The sequence below is a fragment of the Polyergus mexicanus genome, unplaced genomic scaffold, assembly GCF_030449975.1.
Source record: "Polyergus mexicanus isolate NDT 795.1 unplaced genomic scaffold, iyPolMexi1.0 SCAF_18, whole genome shotgun sequence".
Taxonomy (NCBI): Eukaryota; Metazoa; Arthropoda; class Insecta; order Hymenoptera; family Formicidae; genus Polyergus; species Polyergus mexicanus.
Genome location: NW_027223338.1, coordinates 4,282,230 through 4,308,366, shown reverse-complemented (window position 1 = coordinate 4,308,366; position 26,137 = coordinate 4,282,230). Strand labels below are relative to the sequence as shown.

At 35.7% G+C, this 26,137-nt stretch overlaps 1 protein-coding gene and 1 long non-coding RNA gene across 4 annotated transcripts; one reads left to right on the top strand and one right to left on the bottom strand.

The window, feature by feature from the left end:
- Window positions 1-115: 115 nt before the first annotated feature.
- On the bottom strand, window positions 116-24,341 carry Wdb (serine/threonine-protein phosphatase regulatory subunit widerborst). Of its 3 annotated transcripts, none has more exons than XM_070310740.1 (9): window positions 22,508-24,341; window positions 3,886-4,082; window positions 3,387-3,581; window positions 3,091-3,221; window positions 2,873-2,990; window positions 2,380-2,655; window positions 2,061-2,290; window positions 1,724-1,884; window positions 116-1,629 (listed from the first exon to the last, which is right to left on the bottom strand). In XM_070310740.1, exons 1-8 carry the CDS (start codon window positions 22,644-22,646, stop codon window positions 1,728-1,730), a joined length of 1,443 nt encoding a protein of 480 aa, XP_070166841.1. In that variant the 5' UTR covers window positions 22,647-24,341; the 3' UTR covers window positions 116-1,629; window positions 1,724-1,727. The 3 variants fall into 3 exon arrangements, with proteins under 3 accessions (XP_070166841.1, XP_070166843.1, XP_070166842.1); XM_070310742.1 differs by lacking the exon at window positions 22,508-24,341 and adding an exon at window positions 18,536-18,559; XM_070310741.1 differs by lacking the exon at window positions 22,508-24,341 and adding an exon at window positions 9,580-9,785.
- On the top strand, window positions 19,504-24,446 carry LOC138941252 (uncharacterized). Its single transcript, XR_011448145.1, has 3 exons — window positions 19,504-19,780; window positions 19,855-20,016; window positions 21,009-24,446. It is a non-coding gene; the product is annotated as an uncharacterized lncRNA (long non-coding RNA).
- The last annotated feature ends 1,691 nt before the right edge of the window (window positions 24,447-26,137 follow it).

Sequence of the window (26,137 nt, the reverse complement as noted above, 5' to 3'; positions counted from 1 at the left end):
TATTATTTGTTTATCATTGTCATTTATTATTATTATTTTCTTTTATTTAGTTATTCTTTATTGTTACCATTATCGTTATTCGTAATATTATTAATTATTATTATGCAATGGTAAGAAATTTTAAAAACGACCCCGCGGTGTGTGTAGTGTGTGTGTGTGTGTGTGTGTATATATGTGTGTGTGTTTCCCCTACATTTGCCAGTGTAGGGAGCACAGCTCCAAAGTGGATCCTTATATATCTGCGTGCTGTATCACTATCACGTAATTATATTTATAAGCAACGGATGTTTTTGGTACAATCAAATCTATTTTTCTTTTCTTCGTCATTTATTGTATACTCCTCTCATTCCCTCGCTCCCATTATTCCTTCTTCCTTCTCTCTATTTAAAAAAAGAACATATATATATGCATATATATGTATATATATATATATATATATATATATATATATATATATATACATATACACATATACATATACATTTGTCTCGTACGTTCTACTCTTATATTCCGTCACTTTCTTCATCATATGCGCGAATTGAACCTTATCATTCGTTAACTAATTCATGTATGCCGTTTTCCGCTGCGGCTTCGCGCTTTTGAAAGAAAGGTTTGTTCTATCAACTCGTCGCCGGCACGCAGCCACAGCAGTCTCTATGTTAGTAGCACATGGGCCTATATATGTTTTACGTGTATTTTCATTTATCGCAGTTTGGTGTACGCGTACGTGTCTGTGACTTGTTTTGTATCTCATATTAACTATATATATCCTTTTTCTTCTTTAATAATATATATCATATTGTATATATTTATATATATGTATATATATATATATATATATATATATATATATTTTTGTTGTTGTTGTGTATATATATATATATATATATATATATATATATATATATAAATATATATTTATATTTATATTTGTTTTCATTTTTACCTAATTTATTACGTACCTGTTATAATTATCGTTATCGCTAATACGAATATATGATACATATATTCAAACACCCCCGCTGGCTCTGTCAGGAGCAGAAATAAACAGCGCAAGGGTCAGTCAGGAGGCGACACACTGGCCGTCTGAGAGAATGCACAAAGTGTCGCGTCCTCCGTAAAATGAACATAAGAATCACAACGACGTGTATAATTTCGCCCATTCGAAATTTACACCACGATTGTCCCGTCCTACCGAAAACGCAACAAAATCTTAGTCAAGGATGGACTAATACATTGTTGCGTACTGACACTGAGAGTACACACATCATGCAATCGAGACCGTTTCCCTATTTCAAAACGAGACAAGAAACGGAAGTAAATGTACCCGATATACACATATATAAAATCATTTGGAATTCACTGATCGCTACGTTGTTATTGTTGTCAGAAAAAAAAAGAAAAAAAAAGCATAAAATTGCGTGCACTGTCTTTTCTTTTGCATTTTTTTTTCCTGCTTCTATCACTCCGCCATACTGGTCACAACTAATAAAATGAATTACATTACGTCAAGAATGCCATCGTGAGACACTTTGTTTCACTAACAACAATAATTTTTTGCGTGTAATATATGGACAAATGACGTAAACTAAGAGCTAACAATCGGGCAGCGTGGTACTGTAATTCGACCTGTAACAAAAAAGATAAAAGATTATTCAATATTTACGAAGTATTGAGAGAATAATTCTTTGATATTTGTTTAATGTTACATTATTATTCTTACCAGCTCAGGGGCGGGTTCGCGTTGCAGGTGTGTTAGTGGCAGGAACTGGATTATTGGAGGTAGCTGTGATAGCATTACGTTCGAGAGCATTACGTCGTTCTATCTCCAATTCGCTCAGTTTCTTCCACAATTCATCTCTCTCCTTTTCTCTCTTTTTCTCTCTATAATTCAGAGACATGCATGTGAAAGGGAAATGTATACAAGTCCATATTCTCCATAATATTTCAAGTGGATTTTTTAAACATATATTTAATGTAACAATGAATTAACAAAAAATATTTTTTTAGTTAATTAAGAAGAAAAAAAAATCATAAAACATTTCCAAATTTGGATTTACTTTTGCCTTTCAGACTTATAGCTGGCAGTAAGTTCATCAAAGAGCTTGCTGTTCATCTCCATAAACGTTTTTAAAACGTTATAAACAAGAGCTACGATCGTCTGATTCCAATGCTCTTTACTAATTCTATACAGTGCTGGAAACATAATTCCCATTATTACATGATTGTTTTCCTCAATTAGAGACATTATGTACTCGTTATTCCAAAAGTACAATGCTCTTTCCGCAACCTGCAATAACACATAAACAATTTATTGCATTTATGAGAGAGAATTCGTCAAAGGTTAATTGAAAAAACTACATCATCCGAATCGCTTACCTGAAAGTGTGGTGAAGATACGCAACGTGCGATTTGCCTGAATAAAGGTTCTTGTATTTTAACAAATTGGCTAGGTTCTATAACGTCCAATATTTCCTCGATTTCGCCAAGGAACATCACCTCCTTCTGGCTGCACGTTTTAGGCCAGAATTTAAGGAGGCCTCGTACAACTGATTCTGTTAAAGTCGCATCTTTTTCCAAAAATTGCACCACACAATAAGCTAACTGCGCGTGATATAGTGATAAACATTTCACTTTATGTAGCGGTAACAGCACCTGTGGAAATAAATACAAAAATATTGTTTTTTATAATTGAAATATTTAAACAATGTACTCGATATTATATTTGTCTACATAATTATTATTTACACTTCATTTATCATTTACTTTTGTGTAATAAAATAATTGAACTCGATAATCCTTCATCAGCGCAGGACTAAAAAATAGATTATAACTTAATGAAGAGAATATGATATATAGTTAGAACACATACCTTAACCAAAAATTGCTTATGCTCAACTTTTAAAGGAAGAGCGAATCCATTAATAATGCTACCCAAAATTTCAAGAAGTTCACCGACGCCGTTGAAATGTTCTGTTTCATACACAAACCTAAAATATATAATAATAAAATAAAAAAGATTACAATTTTATAATACTTTGAATAAAGAATGTGTAATGGGAAACACCATTTATACATTTAAATAAATACCTCAGAAAAATGTTGTTTATTTGTTTGCGTATGAAGGCTCTAAGACCCAGGAACTTGCCATAAATACGATGCAAAACGGTTTTCAGAAAATCTCTTTCCCTCGGGTCTTCCGAGTCGAATAAATCCAATAACTGTAATATAATTATAACTATAATTCTTACAATGTAATATAATCATAATATAATTATAATTATATAACATATAATTGTATGGATTTATATTTTATTGTATTTATTAAAATTTGTTTTGGAAAGTGTACCAAGATATATACAAATATCTTGAAAAATGCTCTCTACCTGTAACACAAATTTTTGGTCGATAACTTTTTTGCCAATGGCAGGCTGGAAATCTGAAGACTCAAGAAAACGGAGGAAGACTTCGTAGACCAACTGAAGATGGGGCCAACTCGCCTCCAGGGTCGGATCGTCCTCTTCTGGATCAAAATCCGGGTTTTCACTCGGTGGCAACGTACGAAATAAATTTGCAGAAACCTAACAAACACATTACGTTAATATTAAATAGTGTTTTATGAATTTTATTTATTATATATTTATTACGACACATGTAAATACATATCGAAGTATAAAAATTATTGAATTAACAAGGAGATTATTTATTTTCTCAGATAGAATAAATTTTGGGACAATAGAAAAAGATAATATATTTAAAAAAAATAAAGATTAAGATAAAGATCCTAAAGTCTTATTGACAAAAAAAGGTGAGAAATGCAGAATTTTCACTTCTAGTTTAATAACTTTCTTATATCTTGACATTATATTTTTATCAATCACGTACCATCTTGATAGTTTCCGGGTAAATGGGCTCAGTAAGGACACCTCGTCCTGCTGTGATATACTCCACCAATTCATTGAGCGTACTCCGTTTAATTTCTTTACCCTTGAGATCAGCCATTGGATCCATGAAGTCGAAAGCCACGCAGCATTGGCGGAGCTTTTTGATAAACAATTCCTCCTGTTCCGCAGCATTAACATCTATAACAAAAATAGATAGTATCGATATAATCTTTGATTATGCATATTTCGAATATAAATTTTTACTTTGATACAATTATTTATTTTGTTAAGAACTAGTAATAAAAAATAAATAAATAAAAATAGCTTCAAAGCTCTCTTTTTATGGAAGTGACATATTTTTGTGTCTAGATGTTTGTTGTATATAAATAATTAATTTATTAAAAAATAAAATATATCGGTGAAATGCTTAGTCGCTATTTTTAACTTTCTATTACGTAAATAACGATCCAATAAAATGTTATCGTTTCTTTTTTTGCCTCTAAATGTATAAGCAAACAATTTAATTGAGTCGATAGAAACTAGAGTCATCTGATATTATCACACGGTAAGCAACAATGCAATGAATATATTATGCAAATGAATTATAATGTATTTCTAGCTGCTTTGACGAAATTACAGTCAAGCTTTTCGATTTAAATTTGTTTGAAATTAAATGAAAAGGCAAAATTTTATTTTTCATTAAAATCTTTGAAGTCTTGCTTCGTGAAAGAAAAAAAGAACTTTGTAATATCAATAAAAAATATCATCGTCCCACGCTATTGAATTTCCAAGTGAAATTCAATTCAGATTGACAAAAAAAAAAAAAAAAAAAAAAATGTCGCGCTTAATATCATGTAAAATCTAAATTCGATATTAATGCCAATAATGATAATAATGCGAAAACTGAGCGTAAAATGTATAGTATATATCTTTAACGTGGTTGAACTTTTTTTATCTTCGACAAAGAGAAATATATAAAATGCATTCTTGTAAAAATAAAGGTATATTTGCGTGCTAAGTTTCATTTTTTCTTACGTTATCGTGCTAATATTAGGCAAAAATTTTGCACTCAAATATAACGGAGTAATCGGGAAAAATACGATGCTTATACATTCGACAAAAAAAAAAAAGGGGGGGGGGTGTTTATAATACACGCGCGTGCGTGACAATTGCCGGCCCGTCGACGGCATGTGCAGCCACCTTCACTCCATACACAATCCGATAGTGGGGGAGGGAAGGGGGAGGGGAGGGGGGGAAGAATGGTTTCGCTATATCGGCTGATTCTCTTGACTGCCGTCCTCTCGCCCGCGTAATCGCGAGTCAACGTCCATGGATTGCGCGCGCGAAGATTAGGGTTAGAATCGATTCTTTCTATCGCGTTAGTTGACGCTTATCATCACTAACTGATAATCGCTATCCACAAGCCGACATTGATCCGTAATTTACATTTACTATTAGTTTCAGATATTTCAGTGTCCCCACTCAAATCTTGTACAAAAATCCCCCCCTCCTCACCCCTCTCCTTTTTATCTTCAGATATTTTCGTTCCAAATTCCAGATAAAGAGGATATTTTAAATATTTCTATAAATTTTTGTATTGCATGCGTTTTCTAATGTTTTTCACTCTTACGAAGAAAAAACATCGAGTCTCTTAAGTTTCAAATATTAGATTTGTGTAAATGTACCAAAAAAAAAAAAAAAAAAAAAAACTTTCGTAAGATAAATATTTGAATTTTTTGAATCTTTTAAATTGAGTATCGATAAAATTCCCTTTTTCAGATACAAGAGAATTCCTTGAGAATTCCAGGTTTTCCATATTTTTTCAGGAAGTAGACATCCTCTGTGTTTCATTACGGTTTCAGATACAGAATCGCGATTTTTTCTAAATCGCGAAATGCCTACAAATATCTAAAGGAAATGCGTGCATTGCGTTTCAAACATAGTATAGAAAGAGATGGAATTTAATTTTTCTCGCGCATATACCATATACAAATATACATATACTGGCTCGCAATCGTCGAGTTCCCGTAACCTCATTAAATTGCCAATATTTCGGAGCGTTTAAGGGCTTTGAAGTTATTCGAGATGCAACGAAATATAAGCCCAGTTACGTTCAGTGAGCGAACGCAAACCTGCTTACCTAAATCTCATTTTGTTCATTTACACTTAAAAAGCGTACGTTCACCAAGCAATAACAGAGAGAGAGAGAGAGAGAGAGAGAGAGAGAGAGAGAGAGAGAACGAGATTTCCTTTTAATCGATAAATCCTGTAAGAATTTTCTCAAAATTTTTATATTAGAAAAAGAAATATATTACGCGACTTTAATTTTTTTTTATCGAGATATTCGTAAGTAAAAGATGGTCTCGATATAGGGCTCGGAACACTCTGTATATTCTCTGTCAAAGGGTAACACACATATCAGCTAATCAGTTTTTCCTGTGCGCTCCACTACGCTTCGAAGGGATGACGGCGTGGTCTCTCCGCTCATAATGGCACATGGCGTGGCCTCAATGACTTTATCAAATTATGTCAAACTCTACTTCTCTCTCTCTCTCTCCGTTCTTCCCTCCAACCAACAACCGCCATTTACAAAATATCGTCGAATAAATCTAGGCGCAAAGTGGCCATCCTCGGAAAAAATTGGCGCCGATCTCCACATGTTATATTTATCCGACGAGATTTTTTTTCCGGGATGCTAATATATATATATATACAGGGTGTCCGACATGTAAGTGACCAAACGAAAGGTGGAGGTAGATTGGGTTAAACTGAGTCGAAAAGTCCTTTACCATTTTTTTCTATAACACTTAATAAAAGAGTTATTATTGAATAAAGTCTAGCTAATCAGCGCCAACCTTTAGCCGGACGCACGTCGGAGAGCCGCGCGCTGTGAAGTATGCAGCGCATACGCTATCAGGTGCATGCGCGGTTCACCGACGTGCGCCCGGCTAAAGATCGGCTGATTGGCCAAACTTTACTCAATAATAACTCTTTTATTAAGTATTATAGAAAAAAATGGTAAAGGACTTTTCTTCTCGATTTCATCTGCTTTATCTGCACATGACGGATGATCCGCGAATTATGGGATACCCTGTATATATATATATATGTCTGAGAAGAAAATGCTCATCGCTACATTCCAATTGCAAGTGCCTGCTGTCGTCACTCTTGAATGGCGACATTCGAAATTGGCGAGTAGAAATAGCGCCCGTAGCAACACAAGCTTTGTAACACGTCCAAGACATATTTAGACGATTTTGCCGACGTCAGATCATACCGCATGGCGCGATCTTATTATTGCTGTCACACACGTGGGACACGCATTACTTTTTCTTTTTTAGCTGACACATTGCAATTCTCGTCGTGGATTATTTCATTTATTGAGAGAAAGAAAATAAAAAGAATTAAAAGAAGAAAATTATTAAGTAAAAGATACGAACGTAGATCATAGATTAGAAGATGAGAAGAAATGAAGAGAAGCGGGTAATTCGCGAGATAGTAATTAATGATTATAGAAAGATTGCGAGAATCTTAATGCACTATTCTCATATCTCGCATAGAAGAATAGTACCAATAAATTACACAGTAACAATTATTCGGAAAAGATTACAAAGCGCACACAATCTTTTTTATATTCTTTTTTAGAAAAAAAAAAAATGCCCGAGTAATATTTCTTGTTTCTCTTTATGCCTCGATTTAGGTCAGATTTTTATCTAGATTAACGCTCTATCCGATAAATCGATCCGTTACAATCAAGTTACGATTGAAAGAATAATTTTGATTTATATTAGCCTCCATCGATATATTAATTGCTGAACATGGCTTTATGGATTATTCTTAAATAACGGAATCAGAATTATAAGCGTATTTGCGTTTTAATATCGGGGGCATAGCGGGGTGAATCTACGTCATGCTGTCGAGCTATAACGAGGTGAGGCTGTAATTAATTTTTCATCCGGGGTTCAGGGGTGTAATCGATGCCAGACACACGATTCCTCCATCGTAAGGGCCTCGCGATTCCTCCCGATAGGAAGAAACGGAGTGAGCTACGCGAACGGCAGTTGAACGGCCTTACACGATTCCATTAAATTCGGTAAAAAGATGGAAATGAACGTGAGTGAGTGAGAGAGAAAGAGAGAGGGGGTGGAGGGGGATGAGAAGAAAGGTCGAGGCGTAACGAGAATCGGTCGAGAAGGACTCCAAAAATAGCGTTACGCTCGCGTCTCGCCCCCGTTCGTTCGTTCGTTCTCCCTCGACGTTACGTGCGCGCGATCATCTAGCATGCAACATATTTATAATTTCATTCATAACGCGACACGTTAGTTTCATATACGTACCTACCCGCACTTTGCGGCGACGCGCCACCGCAAGATCGAAAAGAGGGATAAGAATATTATCTACATAGGTGCTCGCGTTCCTATCTTTATTTCGGCTCGATTAGATTAATTGAAGTTTAGAAATTCGAACTTAAGATTCTGTCAATGTCCCGCGCGGAATTAACCATAGAGTATACGGATTTATACGTATTATTACTTTCACCTCTCGCTGAATCTTATTATTATTTTTTTTTTAAATTACTGAACGGAAAACCAGAACTGTTGAATCGGAAATTAAAAAAAAAAAAAGAGGTACGCTTCAGTGAGAAAAACGGTATATATATTTGTATAAAAATAATTTGTTTTTTATATGTAATTTATTTATCAACATGAACCATTTTCCCGATCTCACCGCGCGGTGCAATTTATTTGTCATTCAAACAAAGCAGACAAATCAATGGATCTGTATATACGACTTCAATTAGTAAATTCTTATATAATGCCTATAGTGGTTTATCATATATCATCCTATCCAATACCTATATTAGTTTATCTTATATTAACCTATCTAATACCTATATCTAGTTAATGGTGTATAGACCAATTCCTTTCGGAAAGTCTCCCAGCCATATCAGAGAAGAAGAAGAAGAAGAAGAAGACGAATCAATGTCTGTCTGGTGCAAAAATGTGAGCTCGTTCGAGGGGAGCCGTCGCGATTGTCGGGATTGAGATCGACCGAATGGCGAAAGCAATTCGGTGGTAAATTATACTACGAAATATATACGAGGGTGATAGATTACCGATGGAAAGAAAGAGCAGGAGAAAGTGAATGAATGAAGGAAGGGGAAAGAGTCCGGGAATAAAGAAGAGAAGAGAGAAAAATAGAAAATAGAGAGAGGAAGAAAATGAAATAAAAACAAATTTACCCCCGTAAAGTGAAATGAAAAATATATAAATATATAGATTGAGACGACGAAAAACATAATAAATAGCTAATACATTTAAACAAGATGATAAAAAAACAAAGAGAAAGCAAAAAATATGCGAAAGGATTTAGACCGAAGAGGAGAATTAGGAAAATAAGATAGGGGAAAAGCGAGGGGCGAGAAAAAGAGGAGAGGGAGGTAAACGAGAAGCGGGGGAGGGGCGAAGCTAATGGGAGGAGGGGGTAGAGGAGGGGGGGGGGTAGAAGCGCGAGAAGAGGGAGGAGGGACCGAGTGGCGAAGGAGTAGAAGAGCGTGCGTTCCGGGCAGGTGGTCGCCGACACATTCCGGATCAATACTTCCACCGCTTCTCTGGGGGTTCCTCTCAGGTTAGCCTCTTCGCCCCCTTTCCAACCCCTTTTCCCTCTCTTCCTCGCCCCGCTCCCACTCTCTCACCTTTGTCCACTCCCGGTATCGTCGTCGTCTGTGCGCTTCGCCTTCTTCCCTCTTCCTCTTTGATATCTTCCTTGTTCTACGTATTCTCTCCTCCCTTACCCCCTTTTTATTTTTCTCTTCGACGCTTTTCTCTCCACTTTTTTCCGTTTTCTTCACTCCGTGTTCTTCCCTTCTTATAATTCTCTTTTCATATATTTTTTACGGTACGAGAGAAACGTATCTCGAATTTACCCGATTATTTAATCTACCATATGTATAATATATTACGTAACATATTAAATGGCGAATGTTAAAAAAAAAAAATGTTCTTCCTATCGAAAATATACTCTGTGAAAGAAAAAAGATATAATTATATATAAATATTTAATTACCTCATATAATTATATACAGTTATTAATATAAAAAAATATAATTTTGATAACATTATCGTGCAAAAGTGATTCTCGTATTCTCCTTTTTTCTTTTTGCGACGATTGCACCGCAACAAGTGACGTAAGATACCTACATTGTGCATCTATCCATAGCATTTATAGCAGCATATCTATAGCAACGGATATTGAACTCGCGGAAATTATAACGATCTCTTATTATAAATAAAATCATAGTATTGTAATGTATTACATGGTTACATTAATATCTTTCGTATATAAAATCTATGGCAAGGAAAAAAGCTTTATTCATATAAATAAGTCGAAAAAAACGCAATTTAATATAAAGTCGCATGTAAGATTCGTGCCTCGGAATAATTTTCCATAATATATTCTACCACACCGATTGACTTCATTCATATTGAATAAAAACGGCAGCCATCCAGGAAGCAAATAACAAAATACTCTGCATATACAGGGTGTAACAGAGCGCCAGATATCAGCAGTTTTTTGAGGAAACAACGCATTTTCGTGAAAAATGTTTCATACAAAAGTTGTAGAGCTGTAAGTGGCGCATTATATAATAATATTAGTATGACCTTGAATAGCACCGTCAAGGTCATATAAAAATCATTTTGAATTTTTTAAATAGGACCCCCTACTTTTCATTACACATTCTTGTAGACCTTCTGTCACCTCGAGAGCTTTCCAAAATACTGTAATGAAGTATTTTTTCATTAAGTACTTTTTAAGTTACTTTATATTTTAATCTGACATATTTTGATATAAAAAATTAAATATCTCGTAAAATATTTAGTTTTCGATAATATTACCGTAATACTTTTATGTACAGAATAATGTGTCAAATCAATTAGTATAAAAAAATAATTGTTTTTACGAAAATTATTTACAATATATTTTTTTAATATTTGTTTTTTTTTGCACTAATTGATTTGTCTCATTATTTTGTATATAAAGGTATTAGGTGAGATTATCGAAAACTGTATAATTTACGAAATATTTTACTTTTTATATCAAAATATGTCAGATTAAAATATAAAATAACTCAAAAAGTACTTAATAAAAAAAATACTTTATTTTAGTGTTTTGGAAAGCTCTCGAGATAAGCTACAAGAATATGTAATGAAAAGTAGGGGGTTCCATTTAAAAAATTCAAAGTGATTTTTATATGATCTTGACGGTGCTATTCAAGGTCATACTAATATTATTATACAATATAATACGCCACTTAGAGCTCTACAACTTTTGCATGAAACATTTTTCACGAAAATGCGTTGTTTTCTCAAAAAACTGCTGATACGAGCGCTCTGTTACACCCTATATAAGAATCGAAATTTTCTTGCGCACACGATTGATTAATACAAACGATACTTTTTATTGTTGCATTATGTAGCTGATTGTACGAATAATGTTCGTTTCACCTGCTCTCTCTCTCTCTCTCTCTCTCTCTCTCTCTCTCTCTCTCTCTCTTTCTCACTCACTCACTCACTCACTCACTCATTCACTCACTCACTCACTCCGCGCTATCATCGCACATCCATATCGTTCTTCTGTTCTCATCTTGACAATGACCCTGACCGACAAAAAGCACATTTACACGCGCGCGAACTGTTATTATTAAGATATTAAATATTCAAGCGAGTTTAATTGAAATTGAATTACGTATTAAAAATCCATTCAGAGAAATAAACAGATAATAATTCCATCGTTTATTTTCATCCCTGAAGTTAATCTCTTCACGAAAAGCCTTTCAACCTTGATGATTCGCAATCTAAATATTGTTTACGTTTTGAAAAAATAGATTAATCAAATTAATTTCAAAGAATACGTTTACGAAATATTGTTTTCGTTTTAAAAAGAATAGATTAATCAAATTAATCTCAAAGAATATGTTTATGAAATTTATGTAAATTTACGTGTTTTATCAACAATTTGTAATATCTCGTGCTAACATAAAAAAGAAAAGATCCTTGGAATTATTTCGTTAGTCATCCCTACATTTGATTCTCGCTCTTCTCTTCCTTAATATGGTCCGGAATGGAACTCCGACGCGCATGAGAAGAGTTAATAGTGTTCCGAGCAAAGAACACTATTAACGCTCCCACATGTACATGACGCATAATTAAATTGTGTTTACGTCTGACGTAACGGTCCCGGCGCATCGCGGCTGCATTCCTTGCTTCGGGAAACTAGAAATTTTCCTCAACACGTGCGCATGCGAAATGCTTTTTCTTATTTTATTTAAAGATATTGGATTTATATATATATTAATTTTTATATATAAAAACGTATTAACATTCATGTAAAAAAAGAACTGTAAAAGAAAATGAAGTACGTTGTTATAACATCAGGTAATGTTAGATGTAATTGAAGTTTATCTCCAAAAAATTTCCGTTCAAGAATAAATTTATCTGACTAAAAATTTAATTTCCAACAATGATGTTTCAAGAATAAGACTTAATGCGACAGAGACTGAAAAGTTACAAGGTGTCTGATGATACTTTTATCAAAGAGAAATGCAACTTTAACTTTCTTCATCAATAGCTCTCGTTATTTATACAGGGTGTCCGACAAGTAAATGACCAAACGAACGGTGAAGGTAGATTGGGTTAAACTTAGTCGAAAAGTCCTGAACCATTTTTTTTTTATAACGCTTAATAAAGAAGTTATATTATTGAGTAAAGTCTGGTAAATCAGCGCCGACCTTTAACCGGACGCACGTCGGTGAACCGCGCATCTGATAGTATGAGGAGGGGCACATTTCACAGCGCGCGGCTCACTTCACAGCGCGCGGCTCACTTCATAGCGCGCGGTTCACCGACGTGCGTCCGATTAAAGATTGGCACTGGTTGGCTAGATTTTACTCAATAATAATTCCTTTATAAAAAAAATGGTTCAAGACTTTTCGACTCAGTTTGATCCAATCTATCTCCACCTTTCGTTTGGTCACTTACTTGTCGGACACCCTGTATACTGTTTTATACTCTTGCGAAATTAATATTCCAGAATTACAATATAATTGTTAAGACTCTTTCCAAATGGTCTACAGTTCTTGATACAAAAGAAAGAGAAAATATTTATTAATAAACTTCCAAAAGAAAAAAAATATGTCAGATTTTCGAAAGAAATTTTTGATCTGTCTTTTTGAAACTTTAAAAATATTTGGATAAAAGCTAGAGCCATGTGACAGATAGCCATTTACCATTGGGCAGTATAATAACCAGACTGTCAATCGATATTTATTTTTGAAGAGAAAGCTGCAATATTTAATATAATATTTATATTAAATATATAGAAAACTTTTATATTAATATTGCAGTTTTCCTTTAAAAAATAAGTATAAATTGACAGTCTGGTTATATTCTGCCCGAAAATTGTAAATGGCTTCACCCGTCACATTGCTATTAGCAGTCTAGTCTCTAGTATACAGGGTGTAACAGAGCGCCTGACTTCATTTATATTGAATAAAAACGGCAGCCGTCCGGGAAGCGAATAACACGATAGTCTGCATATACAGGGTGTGACAGAGCGCCCGTATCAGCAGTTTTTTGAGGAAACAACGCATTTTCGTGAAAAATGTTTCATGCAAAAGTTGTAGAGCTCTAAGTGGCGCATTATATAATAATATTAGTATGACCTTGAATAGCACCGTCAAGGTCATATAAAAATCATTTTGAATTTTTTAAATGGAACCCCCTATTTTTCATTACATATTCTTGTAACTTATCTTGAGAGTTTTTCAAACCGCTATAATAAAGTATTTTTTCATTAAGTACTTTTTGAGTTATTTTATATTTTAATCTAACATATTTTGATATAAAAAATTAAATATCTCGTAAAATATTTAGTTTTCGATAATCTTATCGTAATACTTTTATGTACAGAATAATGAGACAAATCAATTAGTATAAAAAAATAATTGTTTTTAAGAAAATTATTTACAATATCTTTTTTTAAATATTTGTTTTTCTTTTGCACTAATTGACTTGTCACTTATTATTTTGTACATAAAAGTATTAGGTGAGATTATCAAAAACTGAATAATTTACGAAATATTTTACTTTTTATATCAAAATGTGTCAGATTAAAATATAAAATAACTCAAAAAGTACTTAATGAAAAAATACTTTATTTTAGTGTTTTGGAAAGCTCTCGAGATAAGCTACAAGAATATGAAGTGAAAAATAGGGAGTTCCATTTAAAAAATTCAATGTAATTTTTATATGACGGTGCTATTCAAGGTCATACTAATATTATTATATAACGCGCCACTTAGAGCTCTACAACTTTTGCATGAAATATTTTTCATGAAAATGCGTTGTTTCCTCAAAAAACTGCTGATACGGGCGCTCTGTTACACCCTGTATATATAGAAGTCTGTAGCTATAGAGGACATATCGAAATATTAAAAGTGGAGCATCAAATTTCGAGAAATTGAAACAATGGACGCGGTAAGTTCAAAATATAGAGATCTGCGCCCTCGGATATATCTTGGATTTCCGAAATTTCGCGGATCAACAAAACGGGGCGTCATCGTTATTTGTGAGAATTTATTTCTCGAGTGAGAAACCTCGGCTCGTTCTTCACTCAATTTGCACAGCATTCAAGCGCGTCATTGAGCTATAGTTCTCTCTCTCTCTCTCTCTCTCTCTCTCTCTCTCTCTCTCTCTCTCTCTCTCTCTCTCTCTCTCTCTCTGTCCGGTGAGAGCGATATATCGAGTCGATGAAGTAACAACGTAGGTCGAAGTGTCATCCGATGTATCGAGCGTCGAAAAGGTTCGATTTAAAGAGGATATACGGCGCCGAAAATATTGCGATAGCGATTTTCTGGAACTTTTGAAGATGGGTTCCAATTCGAAAATCTGAGAATAAGATAGTCTACTCAACAGAGGATCTATCGAGAGATAAGGACTCCCGAAAAGAGCGAAGGGAGATGTCGATAGAGAATCTGTGGAGTAAATAATGCATGCAAATTTTTGCCCTGTATCGCGGTTTAGATTTTACATACTGTGTTTCTCTCAAATATTTCCGTAGCAATTTTTATTTCTATATTATAGGTAAACAATAACTATCGGACACGATGCGCTTCCTGTTTGCGGAATAAAGTAACTGCATAGCGTTGCAATTTCGTTATCGCGTTGAAAGTGATAACGAATTGATGTAAATTTTATATATACATTTTCTATTGCAAACAATATGGGGTAATATCTGAATAAGGGTATATTAATTTCGAAAGTAGTTTGTTTAGACGGAATATTTCGCAAGGTTTACAATGGTTGAAATGTGGCAATTTTTATAAGTACGCAACAAAAATCTTACACACGCATACACGCAAGCGCGTCAAGTCTGTATACTGAAACTTGGATTCATGAATATATATTATATATACAGGGTGTCCGATAAAGATTGTGCCAGGTAGCTCGTGAACAGGTAGAGCACAGTAAACTGAACAGAAAAGTCCTGTAACGTTTTTTTCTATAACGCTTAATAAAGAAGATATTATTGAGTAAAGTCTGCCAATCAGCTTCGATCTTTAGCCGCGCGCCTAGTAGTGTGCGTGAGCGCTCCGTCGTTACGGCGACGCACACTATCAGGCGGGGGGCTCAAGATCGGAGCTGATTGGCAGACTTTACTCAATAATATCTTCTTTATTAAGCGTTATAGAAAGAAACGTTATAGGACTTTTCTGTTCAGTTTACTGTGCTCTACCCGCTCACGAGCGTTGGCACAATTTTTACCGGACACCCTGTATATACTAAACTTGATTCTCACTTCTATTTATTTCCGCTCACCTGTCACTATTTACGAATGATAATGTCGTTTCACACTATGCAATGCTCGGTATGCGCGATAATTTATTGCATTTGGTTGTTTCGAGCCAATGGAGACACATAAAACTCACCGAAGTCGGAAAATGAGTTGAAATATTTCTTCGTCCGTAAGAAAGTTATTTTTATCGAATAAAATATCTAATAATTCGAGAAACAAAAAATTTATATCACCATATTATTCCGTAACGCAGTAAAAAATTTACTTCTATCGTATACAATAACATTGAATAATTTTAATTCGCGCGCATAATTAACGCTTGTATATTGAAAATTATATATTATAAAATCACAAAATAGGAAACGCGAGATACAATGTTAGATATAAAGAGATAGAGACAAGAGATAGTAAACCTAGTTATTTGAGGATCGAAAATATGGACAAATTAAGGATGGGGAATGGAATCAGAGCACTATTAAGATTAAGATGTGAAAACATGGAGGATGTAAATAAATATTGGGCAAGAACAGAGGATAAAGTATGCAAATTCTGTGGGATAGATAACGATAGTATAGAACATTTTGTAGGGGAGTGTGAGGAGTTAAAAGGATGATTCGATCAAATGGGAAATAATAGAAAGGAAAGGATAGAGAAATTATTTAATGACGAAATAGATATTGAAAAAGATATGATTTTAAGAAAGTTATGGAAGGAAAAAGAGAAAAAAGTTAGATAAGTGAAAAGGTAGGAAAATTAAAAGAGGAAAATGAAATGGAAGAAATAATAATTTTGAATTAAAAGGTTATAAATTCATATAGTTAATTGTAAGAATTGAAAGGTGAAGGAATATAATGCTCTCAAGATTTTAGTTATTGTGTAAGATAGGATAAAGGAACAAAAACTAGTCACAAGAAAAAGTTGATAATGTTATTGTTATTGTGTTCTACGATATTGATTATTATCATTAAGATGGTATATGCTTTATGTTTATGTTGGATTTATGTTAATATGTTAATTAGTAAATAGTATTTATATTAGTATAAGGCAATATATAGGTTTAGCATGGAAGGCTAGGGAAGTATGGATGGATGAATGTGAGTAGGAAAAATTGTAAACCAAGTCCCTTTCTTGGCGTGAAGCTGAAATAAGCTATTATTATTATATTATAAAATCACATGTATAAATTATTACATATGAAATAATATGTAGTCATAACATTTTTCGATTGGACTTTGTCGGCAATTTATTCGATAAATAGATTCATCCGACAGATATAATTTCTTATATCTCACTTCAGATATATATGTTTACAGTTCTGGCCGCAATGTAGGCAGAGAGATAATATCTATTTATGATTAGAGTCCGATATTGGAAAAACTAAGAGCACTTTATAATGCGTGTTTCATTGCGTAAAAATATTCGCATTACAGAAAGATAAATACGCGCTTTGCTGTTTATACTTTTTTATCTTGCGAAAAGTAAGTTCGCAATTTGATTAACAAACCTTGTAAAAAGAAAATTCTTTGTCTTTCGATTCAATTCCCCTGTAAAATTAATGTTGATTAAACTTTTTACAATTCAATTTATCGCGGTAGAATTACAAATCCTCTCTCAACATATATTTTTACGATTTATTGCCAGTTCAGTTAGAGAGATGTCGACATTTTCCAGCAAAGGAGCGTAATTATATACAACAAAGATAAATATAAGAAATTAATTGCAAAATTAATTACAAATTACATAAAGCTAAATATACAATATCCAGTGTAAAAAAAGCGATATATGAAGAGAAATATCTCGAGAAAATTGAGAAAAAATATACAGAGCATAGAATGATTTTTAATTTCCTTATAGAAAGATATAAATAAAATTATCTTGAATTTTACGTAGTGAGGGAAAATATAAAAACAAGTAAAATATTTTCGTTAAAAAAAAAAAAAAAAAAATCATTTTAATCGAGGTTTCTCTGTCAACACTGTACGATCCACAGTTCGAATGATATCGATAACTGTTGGAAGAAAGAGAAAGACTGTTGCCGTTTTACCGGCAAAGGTGAACGACATTGTCTGCTGCAAGGTGGAGGCCTGTATTCATGCCGCGGATTTGTGGGTCAACCAGAGTAGAGTGGAAGGGTGAGTCGTTTGACCGCTACTGCGGCATACGTTCGAAAATTTTTAATATCCTAGAAATTTTTCAGTATTTTCGCAAAAATGCAAAATTCGTCACTTTTGACAAAGCGCAAAAAAAAAAAAAAAAAAACGAGGACAGAAAAACTGTCTATAAATTTAAGAGAATAGAAAATTTGAATAATTACAATTAGCATTTGCAATAAAAAAATATATCCCACTTTTTTCTCGCTGACGAGAAAACGATTGCGATAAGTTAGGTAAATATAAGTGTGCTGAGTTTTTTTTTGGGGGGGGGGGGGAGAGGCAAAGTGTTTTATGTCACGTAAGATATTCAATCATAAATGCAGGAATATCTAAAAAATTATTCGAAGAAAAATGGCAGATTCTAATTTTCATTACGCGAAACGGTCAATTTTTAGGCTCAAGGGAGAAGTCTGAGAAAGGAATTTGGAACGAATGCTCGATTATTTCGAAGAGTTTTTTTTTCCTGGTGTTTGCATATTTTCCGATCGCATAAGTCTTGAAATAATTTGAGTACGCATCCGTATATATATACAATTTAAAAAAAAAAAAAAAAAAAAAAAAAAAAAAAAAAAAAAAAAAAAGTTTTTTTTTCTCAAGAAGGAATATTGGTTCTATCTAGTCGAGAATTCTGTTCGATTTACGTACCATACGTGTAATATTGACTCGGGACAGAGACACTTTAATATTTTGCACACGGCTCTTATTTCACGGTTAATTCACAGCTCCGACATTCCTTTTTTTTTCTCTTTGGGTTCTTCTTTATTTCGATTGGCCACCGATCCTTCTCTCCTTTTGACATACGTTCATTTTATGTTCGTTACTGTCATGCTTCCTTTGCTAATCAACATCCGCATATGTTAATTATCTCGATATAATAATCATACACACACGCACGCGCGCTTGCATCTCTCATTATCAGCGCTGATTGCTCTAAATGCTTACTTAAGAAAAAACACATCGTAAGATGGGCAAATAGACGAGAACAAAAAAGAAGATGAAAATACATAAGAAAAGAATTACTTTGCTGACGTAGGTGTTTTTTTTTTTTTTTATGTTCGTACATCGACAAACTTTGCACTAAGTGCCGGTTTACAATAGGTAACTTAAGCCCTAAGCCTTAAGAAATTGACCAATCACAATCAAGTATGAGGAGAATACTCGACTGTGATTAGTCAGTTTCTTAAAGCCCGTATCAGACTACGCATTGAAAATTGAAGATTAAAGATTGGAATTTGACTAATCAGAACAAAAGGAACTAATTTTTTTTTGTCCTGATTGGTCAAATTTCAATCTTCAATGCGTAGTCTGATATGGGCTTAAGGCTTAGGGCTTAAATCACCTATTGTAGACCGACACTAAAAGAAAGATTTGTGTACAGGAAGAAGAAGAAGAAGAAGAAAAAAAAAGAAAGTGCGAGAAAGAGAGAGAGAGAATTGAAGATTTTGTAAATATTGTTAATATCATCTCAAGTTGATGTCGATCGGTGCTAGTGTATCTGTATTCCTCGAAGCTCCCCATAAAAGTCGCTACATTTTTAGTTCCCCTCGATATGACTTTGTTCAGATGGCGGTGCGGTAAACGCACGACATCGATGGGAATTCTCGACTACACGTGGCGGAATTACGTACTTTAATATCACGTCGCGCAGCCTGGGAGCGTCACATCACTCTCAGGATCACAGCGGTGATCTTTGAAATTCATCTCGCATAGGTTTCCTCCTTCGTGTATAAGCCTGACGACGTGTAATTGTGTGTATCCCAAATACAAATTCGACGTAACCATATTCGCGCATTTTGAAAGTTACGGTCGTTCTTCGCCATTGTCGAGTATAAATCGACTACCGGCTGTAAATCTTCCGCATACCGTGTGATGAAACGCGACGTGATCGAAGTACCTAAGACATATTTTTATTTTAATATATTATATATTTTTATTTAAATATATTACCACTCGTCTTGTTGCAGTATTCGAAGTGCGGATGGAGAAAACCAATTATGAAAAAAGGAAAACCACGGCAATCGATCGTGTGTCAAGCGTCTTCAAAAATCGCACGTGTCACATGCCTCGTATTCGCGAACGTAACGTGGATATATTTTCATTGAAGAAGAATGTGCAATATAGAGCAGGTAACATTTCGAAATCGTCTTTCTTCTCTTCTTCTTTTTTCTTCTTATCATTATTGTTGCCTCTTGCATTTTCAATCTGCATGTTTATTTTTAAGCGAGTTTGATCCCATAAAACGAGTTGTACAGCCGCATGTGGATAACCTCGACGCGCGGCTTCTCTCGCGTGACATAACACGTTGATACGTATATTGCGTGTTTACAAAATATCCGATAAATGAATGTTCGATAGATCCAATAAATGCGATAAACAATCGACAAGGAAGCGAAAGGACGAGCAAGAATTGTAAAAGAAATTTTTCGCAATTTCGGAGAAAAGTAATTCTGATAACACGCATGTATTCAATTACATTAGTGCCTATAAATCGATTGGGATGTATCTTGAATTAAGATGTATCCTAATTAATTTCAAAACCTAAGAAACAATACATAAATAATTGTTTTATTAATTTAATAATTATAACTATACCATACGCTAGCAATAATAAAAAATTAATTCTTTTTAATTTTACTTTTTTATTTTATTAACTAGTTGTTTTTTTTTTTTTAATAATTAATTCTAGTGCTTTATATCATCGCGAGCATTTAATATTTATCAATGCATTACAATGTCTTGTAATTGTTGTATACATATTTCGTAGTTTCGACAGATCAACAAGGACCAACAATAGCATCATAATTGTTTATGTAGCATATTTCTCATAAACAGAATATTTTTATAATCGAGCGTAAGAAATGCTTCAATGCCTACAAGTGTTCGATATGTTGAATAGACTTGACGCGAGCGCGCATGAATATTCAAAATTATTTCTTTCGCCCTAGACGCGAAAAAATTTAATCTACATCTTTTGCTCCTTCCTCTGACTTTTTCGTCGATGGTCGTATCGCGATTCACTAGACACGTTGCGTTGACAAGCATTTGGCGCAGGTGTTAAAAACGAGATGGCTGCTGTAAGTTGAGCGCTAAGCAATCGCTAATAGTAGATTATTTGCAGATACCCCACATCGGAAAACGTATCAATCTCCTTCGTCGAGAGAAAGGAATGAAACGTTTCCCCAACTGTTCAAAGCACCCTTGACGAAGCTGAGCTTGTTGATACCCAGTGTGCATTCGTCGGTCTCGGATTGTGCACGTTCCACACGAGATTCATTCGCATGACCCACCTCGAAGCCACACGGAAAGATTCATTTGGACACAATCGCTTAAGCCCGTAATCAGACTACACATTGAGATTGAAGATTGAAACTTGACCAGTCAGGACGAAGAAATTTTACTTCCTTTTGTTCCGATTAGTCAAATCCCCAATCTTTAATCTTTAATCTTCAATTTTCAATGCGTAGTCTGATACAGACTTTATATCGACCGGTCTTTAGGATAACCGGCACGATTGACCAATCAAAGAGTTCTATGTTCAATTGACCAATAAGCAATGTGTCCAATTGAATGCCACCCGAAGCCGCGATATCGTTTATAACGCGACTGAACACGGCAGTGGGAAGCTGGATGAAACTCAAAATCCCAAGATCGCTCCTGATTACTAGCAGCTGGCTTTGAAGATCCTGTGTATCACATCGTTAAAAAGTGACCGTACTTGTCATTCAGCCCTCGAATAAACTTATTAAGTCTTGATAAACAATTTTTTTTTCCTTTTTTTATGACTCGCGTTTCCTCGCCAACCGTAATGTATATATGTTAATTGTGCCGTCAGTAGGTGAGCATGTTTAATAGAGGTGCTATTAACGGTAATGTATCTTCATGGAACTGCATATATTAAATTGCTTGCCCTCTGAAACTCTTGTCAGTATGCCGGCAGTGTTTCTCGATAACGCGATCCATCAATTAATAGTGCACGACAATAATGTTGGAGGAAACGAACGGCCAGTATGTTTATCAGTGAGCGTAGTGGTACTATGTATGCGATGCAATTGCTCAAGTCTGAAACGCCGCAGACTCGCTACCAATTATTCAATGGCGTCAAGGATATTATATTTGAGCTATGCCTTCACTTGCAGAAAATATAATAGATCTACTGATAAAACTGGATGACGGTTTTATCGACGTTCTTTGGTAGCATTATTCTTTTTATGATAATAAAAAACCCAAAGATCTTCTATCAACATTGAATCGTTGAAGTATAGGAAAGTTAAGATAAGTTAAGATTATATGAATAATTTACTCGAAGTGTTAAAACAGAAATCGATAAGAATTTTGTGTTGGATGAATTTGGAAAATCTTGCGTCGTCATATAAGATTCTTGCCTTTCATATCCCACCTAAGTTCTTTTAAACCCTTGCGCTTTTTTTGCGCGTCAAAGGCATATTGTGTGACTATGTAATTCGCAGGATACAACTACATAATACTATGTAATATATTACAACGTTATGTAATTTAGATACATCTTGTAGTTGTATATAAAAGCTCAGTTCCCTATATGCTAACTCAAAGATACGGGCACTAAATGTACTAGGCAAGAGCAAGAAACGTAATACTAACCTTTAAGCAGTGGCAACTGTTGGAGCTCTACGTCTTGCGAATTGCGATAACGGGAGGAACCCTGCGACTTCTTGGATTTCTTCTTCAGGGATCGCTTGGCGAAGGGGTCTATCCGGTCGACGAAAGTCCCTGACGACATTTTGGCATTAACGGAGGCACTGTAAGACTATCCTGGTGATGCGTCGAGGGTCTCAACGAGGGCTGTAGCGGCTCCTGCGCCTCTTTCTCCTGGGTATTCCCAGACAGCGAAGCGTCTCGCGACTAGAGACGAAGATCACCCTCACCCCGAAGAGGCCGCATTCCGTGGCACGATGACGACGACGACGACGAATACACTGCACTTCACGAGAAAGAAAGGAACACACTGATACACGATACACGTGTGATGGTCTTGTGTCGCATTCGTTTCTTCTCTCCCACTTCTTCTTCCTTTAACACGATTCACTTTTGTTCACTCTGCGATGAAGGAGAACAAAGTGAGCCCCGCCGAGAGCATCCGGGGAACATTTAATTTTTTTTCTTCTAATCAACGACGATCGTCCACGGTGTCGTCGTGGACCCCATGAACGATGTCACAATTTCCAAACCCCGATCGCGCACCGGCTACCACCGGGAGGAAGGGGCGCGATGATCTCTAGGCGTTGTCGCACACGCGGACGCACTACCGTGTCTCCGTCCTCTTCCGCTCCCACCGCTACACCGTGTAAAATATATACGTCGTAAAACGACGACCGGTAGCTGCGGGTGCTCTTTGCAGGAGAAAAAGGAGAGAGGGCTCTCCTCGACTCGCCCGCGTCGCAAACGACGTAGGGTGGATTCGATCGACGACGACGACGACGACGATGACGGCGCCGGTCGGTGATGGGTAGCCGCTGCTGGTTCGTTGGTTAAGTCGGTTGATCGGTCGGTCTCTCCTCTCCAACGATATGCGTAGAGATGCGTGTAAGCGCACGCACGCACGCACGCACGTACCGTGCCGTCGTGATCGAGCCCAACTACCGGCCAACCGAGAGACAGAGAGTGAGAGAGGGAGAGAGAGAGAGAGAGAGAGAAAGAGGAGAAAGAAAAAGCACCGTTACGAAATAGAGAAGGATTGGACTGCGGCTGGTATAGCAGCGCACGTCCGTGTAGTAAGTATGGCCGCGGGTAATGTGGCCGCGCGCACACGCAGCGGTATATCCTGTCTGGAGGATTTTAACACGGATATAGTATAATAATCCGCACGATCGGGGCGTTATGTATATACGCGCGAGGACGAGACTCGGGTATCGAGTCGCTGCTACCTGGATGTCCCTTTCGCGCGGCGGCCGTCAAACACCACCACCACCACTCGCGCCGCCCGGACGCTCGACGACGTTAGGTAGACGTGTACGTTAAGAGCAGCTCGTAACGCAAGAGCGCTCGGCCGCCATCAGCTGCTCGCTGCGACGTAGGGGCCTCTCTCATCTTCCGGCGGAACGTACCGAGACAGACGCGACCGAGTCAGGCGCCGAGAGCCGCCGGGACGTGGCCCGACATCGCCCTTGTCGTCGCTGCTGCCGCTGATTCGCGTGTGCCTCCACCTCCTCTTTGCCCCCTCGATTCTTCGTCGCCTCCGTTCGCCCGCTTGATTTTTAACACACTGTGGCTTTGTCGGCCGCGCGCACACCTACCTCTATATCCCACCGTCGAGAACAACCGGATCGTCCGATGATCGCGCGAAGCCGACAAAAAAAAATGACCGATCCTTATCGCACACGCGCTCACCTCTATCGCCGCCCTCTTCACTTATTGAAAATCCGTCAAGAGAGGTGCCCTGTGTGCCTGAAAATAGTAATGCGCGCTCGGCAATCATCGGCCGGAGATGGCCGAGCGTCGACGGGGACGCGCGGGCGCGCCAGATGGCGCGACATCTCACGCGCACGCGCCGCGGGATCGCTCCCGGCCAATGATATGCGCCGGCGGTGCGTCGCCGGCGCATGTCATTGGCCGACGCTCGCGCTCGCGATCGATGCGCGGGCCAGTGCGCCGAAACGGAAGACGGCGCGGCGCATGGCTCGATCGTTACCGACGAATCACGTTATCGCTTTATAGATGCGCACTGACGGCATTCGCTCTCGCTCTCTCTTTATCCTTTATTCCTCTCTCTCTCTCTCCCTCTCTCTCTCTCTCTCTCTCTCTCTTTCTTTCTCGCGAGTTTTCGATCCGTTTAGCTGCGACAGAATTCGGGGAAGTGTCCGTGGTATATTATCTGAATTCATGAATTTTAAAAAATTTTCAAACGCGTAATGGATTTGAAAAATGTAGAAGAATGTGTTGATTTAAAACATGCAAATATATAGAATAGAAGAGATTGCGCTATTTAATAATAATTTTTTTTCGAAATGATAAAAAATGCAAATTTCTCTCCCGCCTCTCACGAAACATATATGTAACATGTCAAAATTAAATTACGTCAGAATATACAAATGTCGCATGACGTTTATTTGCTTTTCGTTATAATCCTTGCTTATATACATCTTTTATTAATATATATAAGGTGTTCAAAAAATAACTATATACCTATTTCAAATATTAGAAACATTTATTAAACGTTATCGACAAATTAATCCTTTTTTTCATTATAGCTGTGTGCCATCGGGTAAAAGTTAAAAAAGTTTTAACAAGATTAAACCAAGTTAAAGCTTTGTTTACATGCTCGTGGAGGTCATCTTCAACATTTTTTTTGTGAAAAAAAGATTAATTTGCTGATAATATTTAAGAAATGTTTTTTAATATTTGAAATATATATATATATATATATATATATATATATATATATATATATATATATATATACACATATATATATACAGGGTGTCCCATTTTAAAGAACCTGCTCAAATATCTCAGAAACACTACGTTAAATCGAAAAATGTTTCAAACAAAAGTTGTGTGGCTTCAAGGGGGCCATAAGATGGTGACAATGATTTGACCTTGGCAAATCATTTGAAGGTCATGTGAAGGTCAACTTTAAAATCTTAAATGGAAACCTCCATTTTTTATTTAGCGTTCTTGTAGCTGACATCGAGAGCTTTTCCAAACACTAAAATAAAGTATTTTTTTATTAAGTACTTATTGAGTTATTTTATATTTTAATCTGACATATTTTGATATAAAAAATTAAATATCTCTTAAAATATTTAGTTTTTGATAATCTTACCGTAATACTTCTATGCACAGAATAATGAGACAAATCAATTAGCATAAAAAAAAAATTGTTTTTAAGAAAATTATTTACAATGTATTTTTTTAAACAATTATTTGTTTTTTTTTTGCACTAATTAATTTGTTTTATTATTCTGTACATAGAAGTATTACGGTAAAATTATCGAAAACTGAATATTTTACAAAATATTTTTCTTTTTTATATCAAAATATGTCAGATTAAAATATAAAATAACTCAAAAAGTACTTAATGAAAAAATACTTTATTATAGTGTTTTGGAAAGCTCTCGATGTCAGATATAAGAATGCTAAATAAAAAATGGGGGTTTCTATTTAAGACTTTAAAGTTGACCTTCACATGACCTTCAAATGATTTTCCAAGGTCAAATCATTGTCACCACCTTATGGCCCCCTTGAAGCCACACAACTTTTGTTTGAAACATT

Bases quoted from the DNA above. Each gene is read 5' to 3' on its own strand.
- Wdb (XM_070310740.1), bottom strand. From the start codon at position 22,646: ATGTCGTCAGGGACTTTCGTCGACCGGATAGACCCCTTCGCCAAGCGA. The intron at 2,291-2,379 runs GTAAGCGATTCG...GTGTTATTGCAG, and splicing joins TATCTTCACCACACTTTCAG to GTTGCGGAAAGAGCATTGTA. The intron at 1,885-2,060 runs GTAAATCCAAAT...TCTGAATTATAG, and splicing joins TATAAGTCTGAAAGGCAAAA to AGAGAAAAAGAGAGAAAAGG.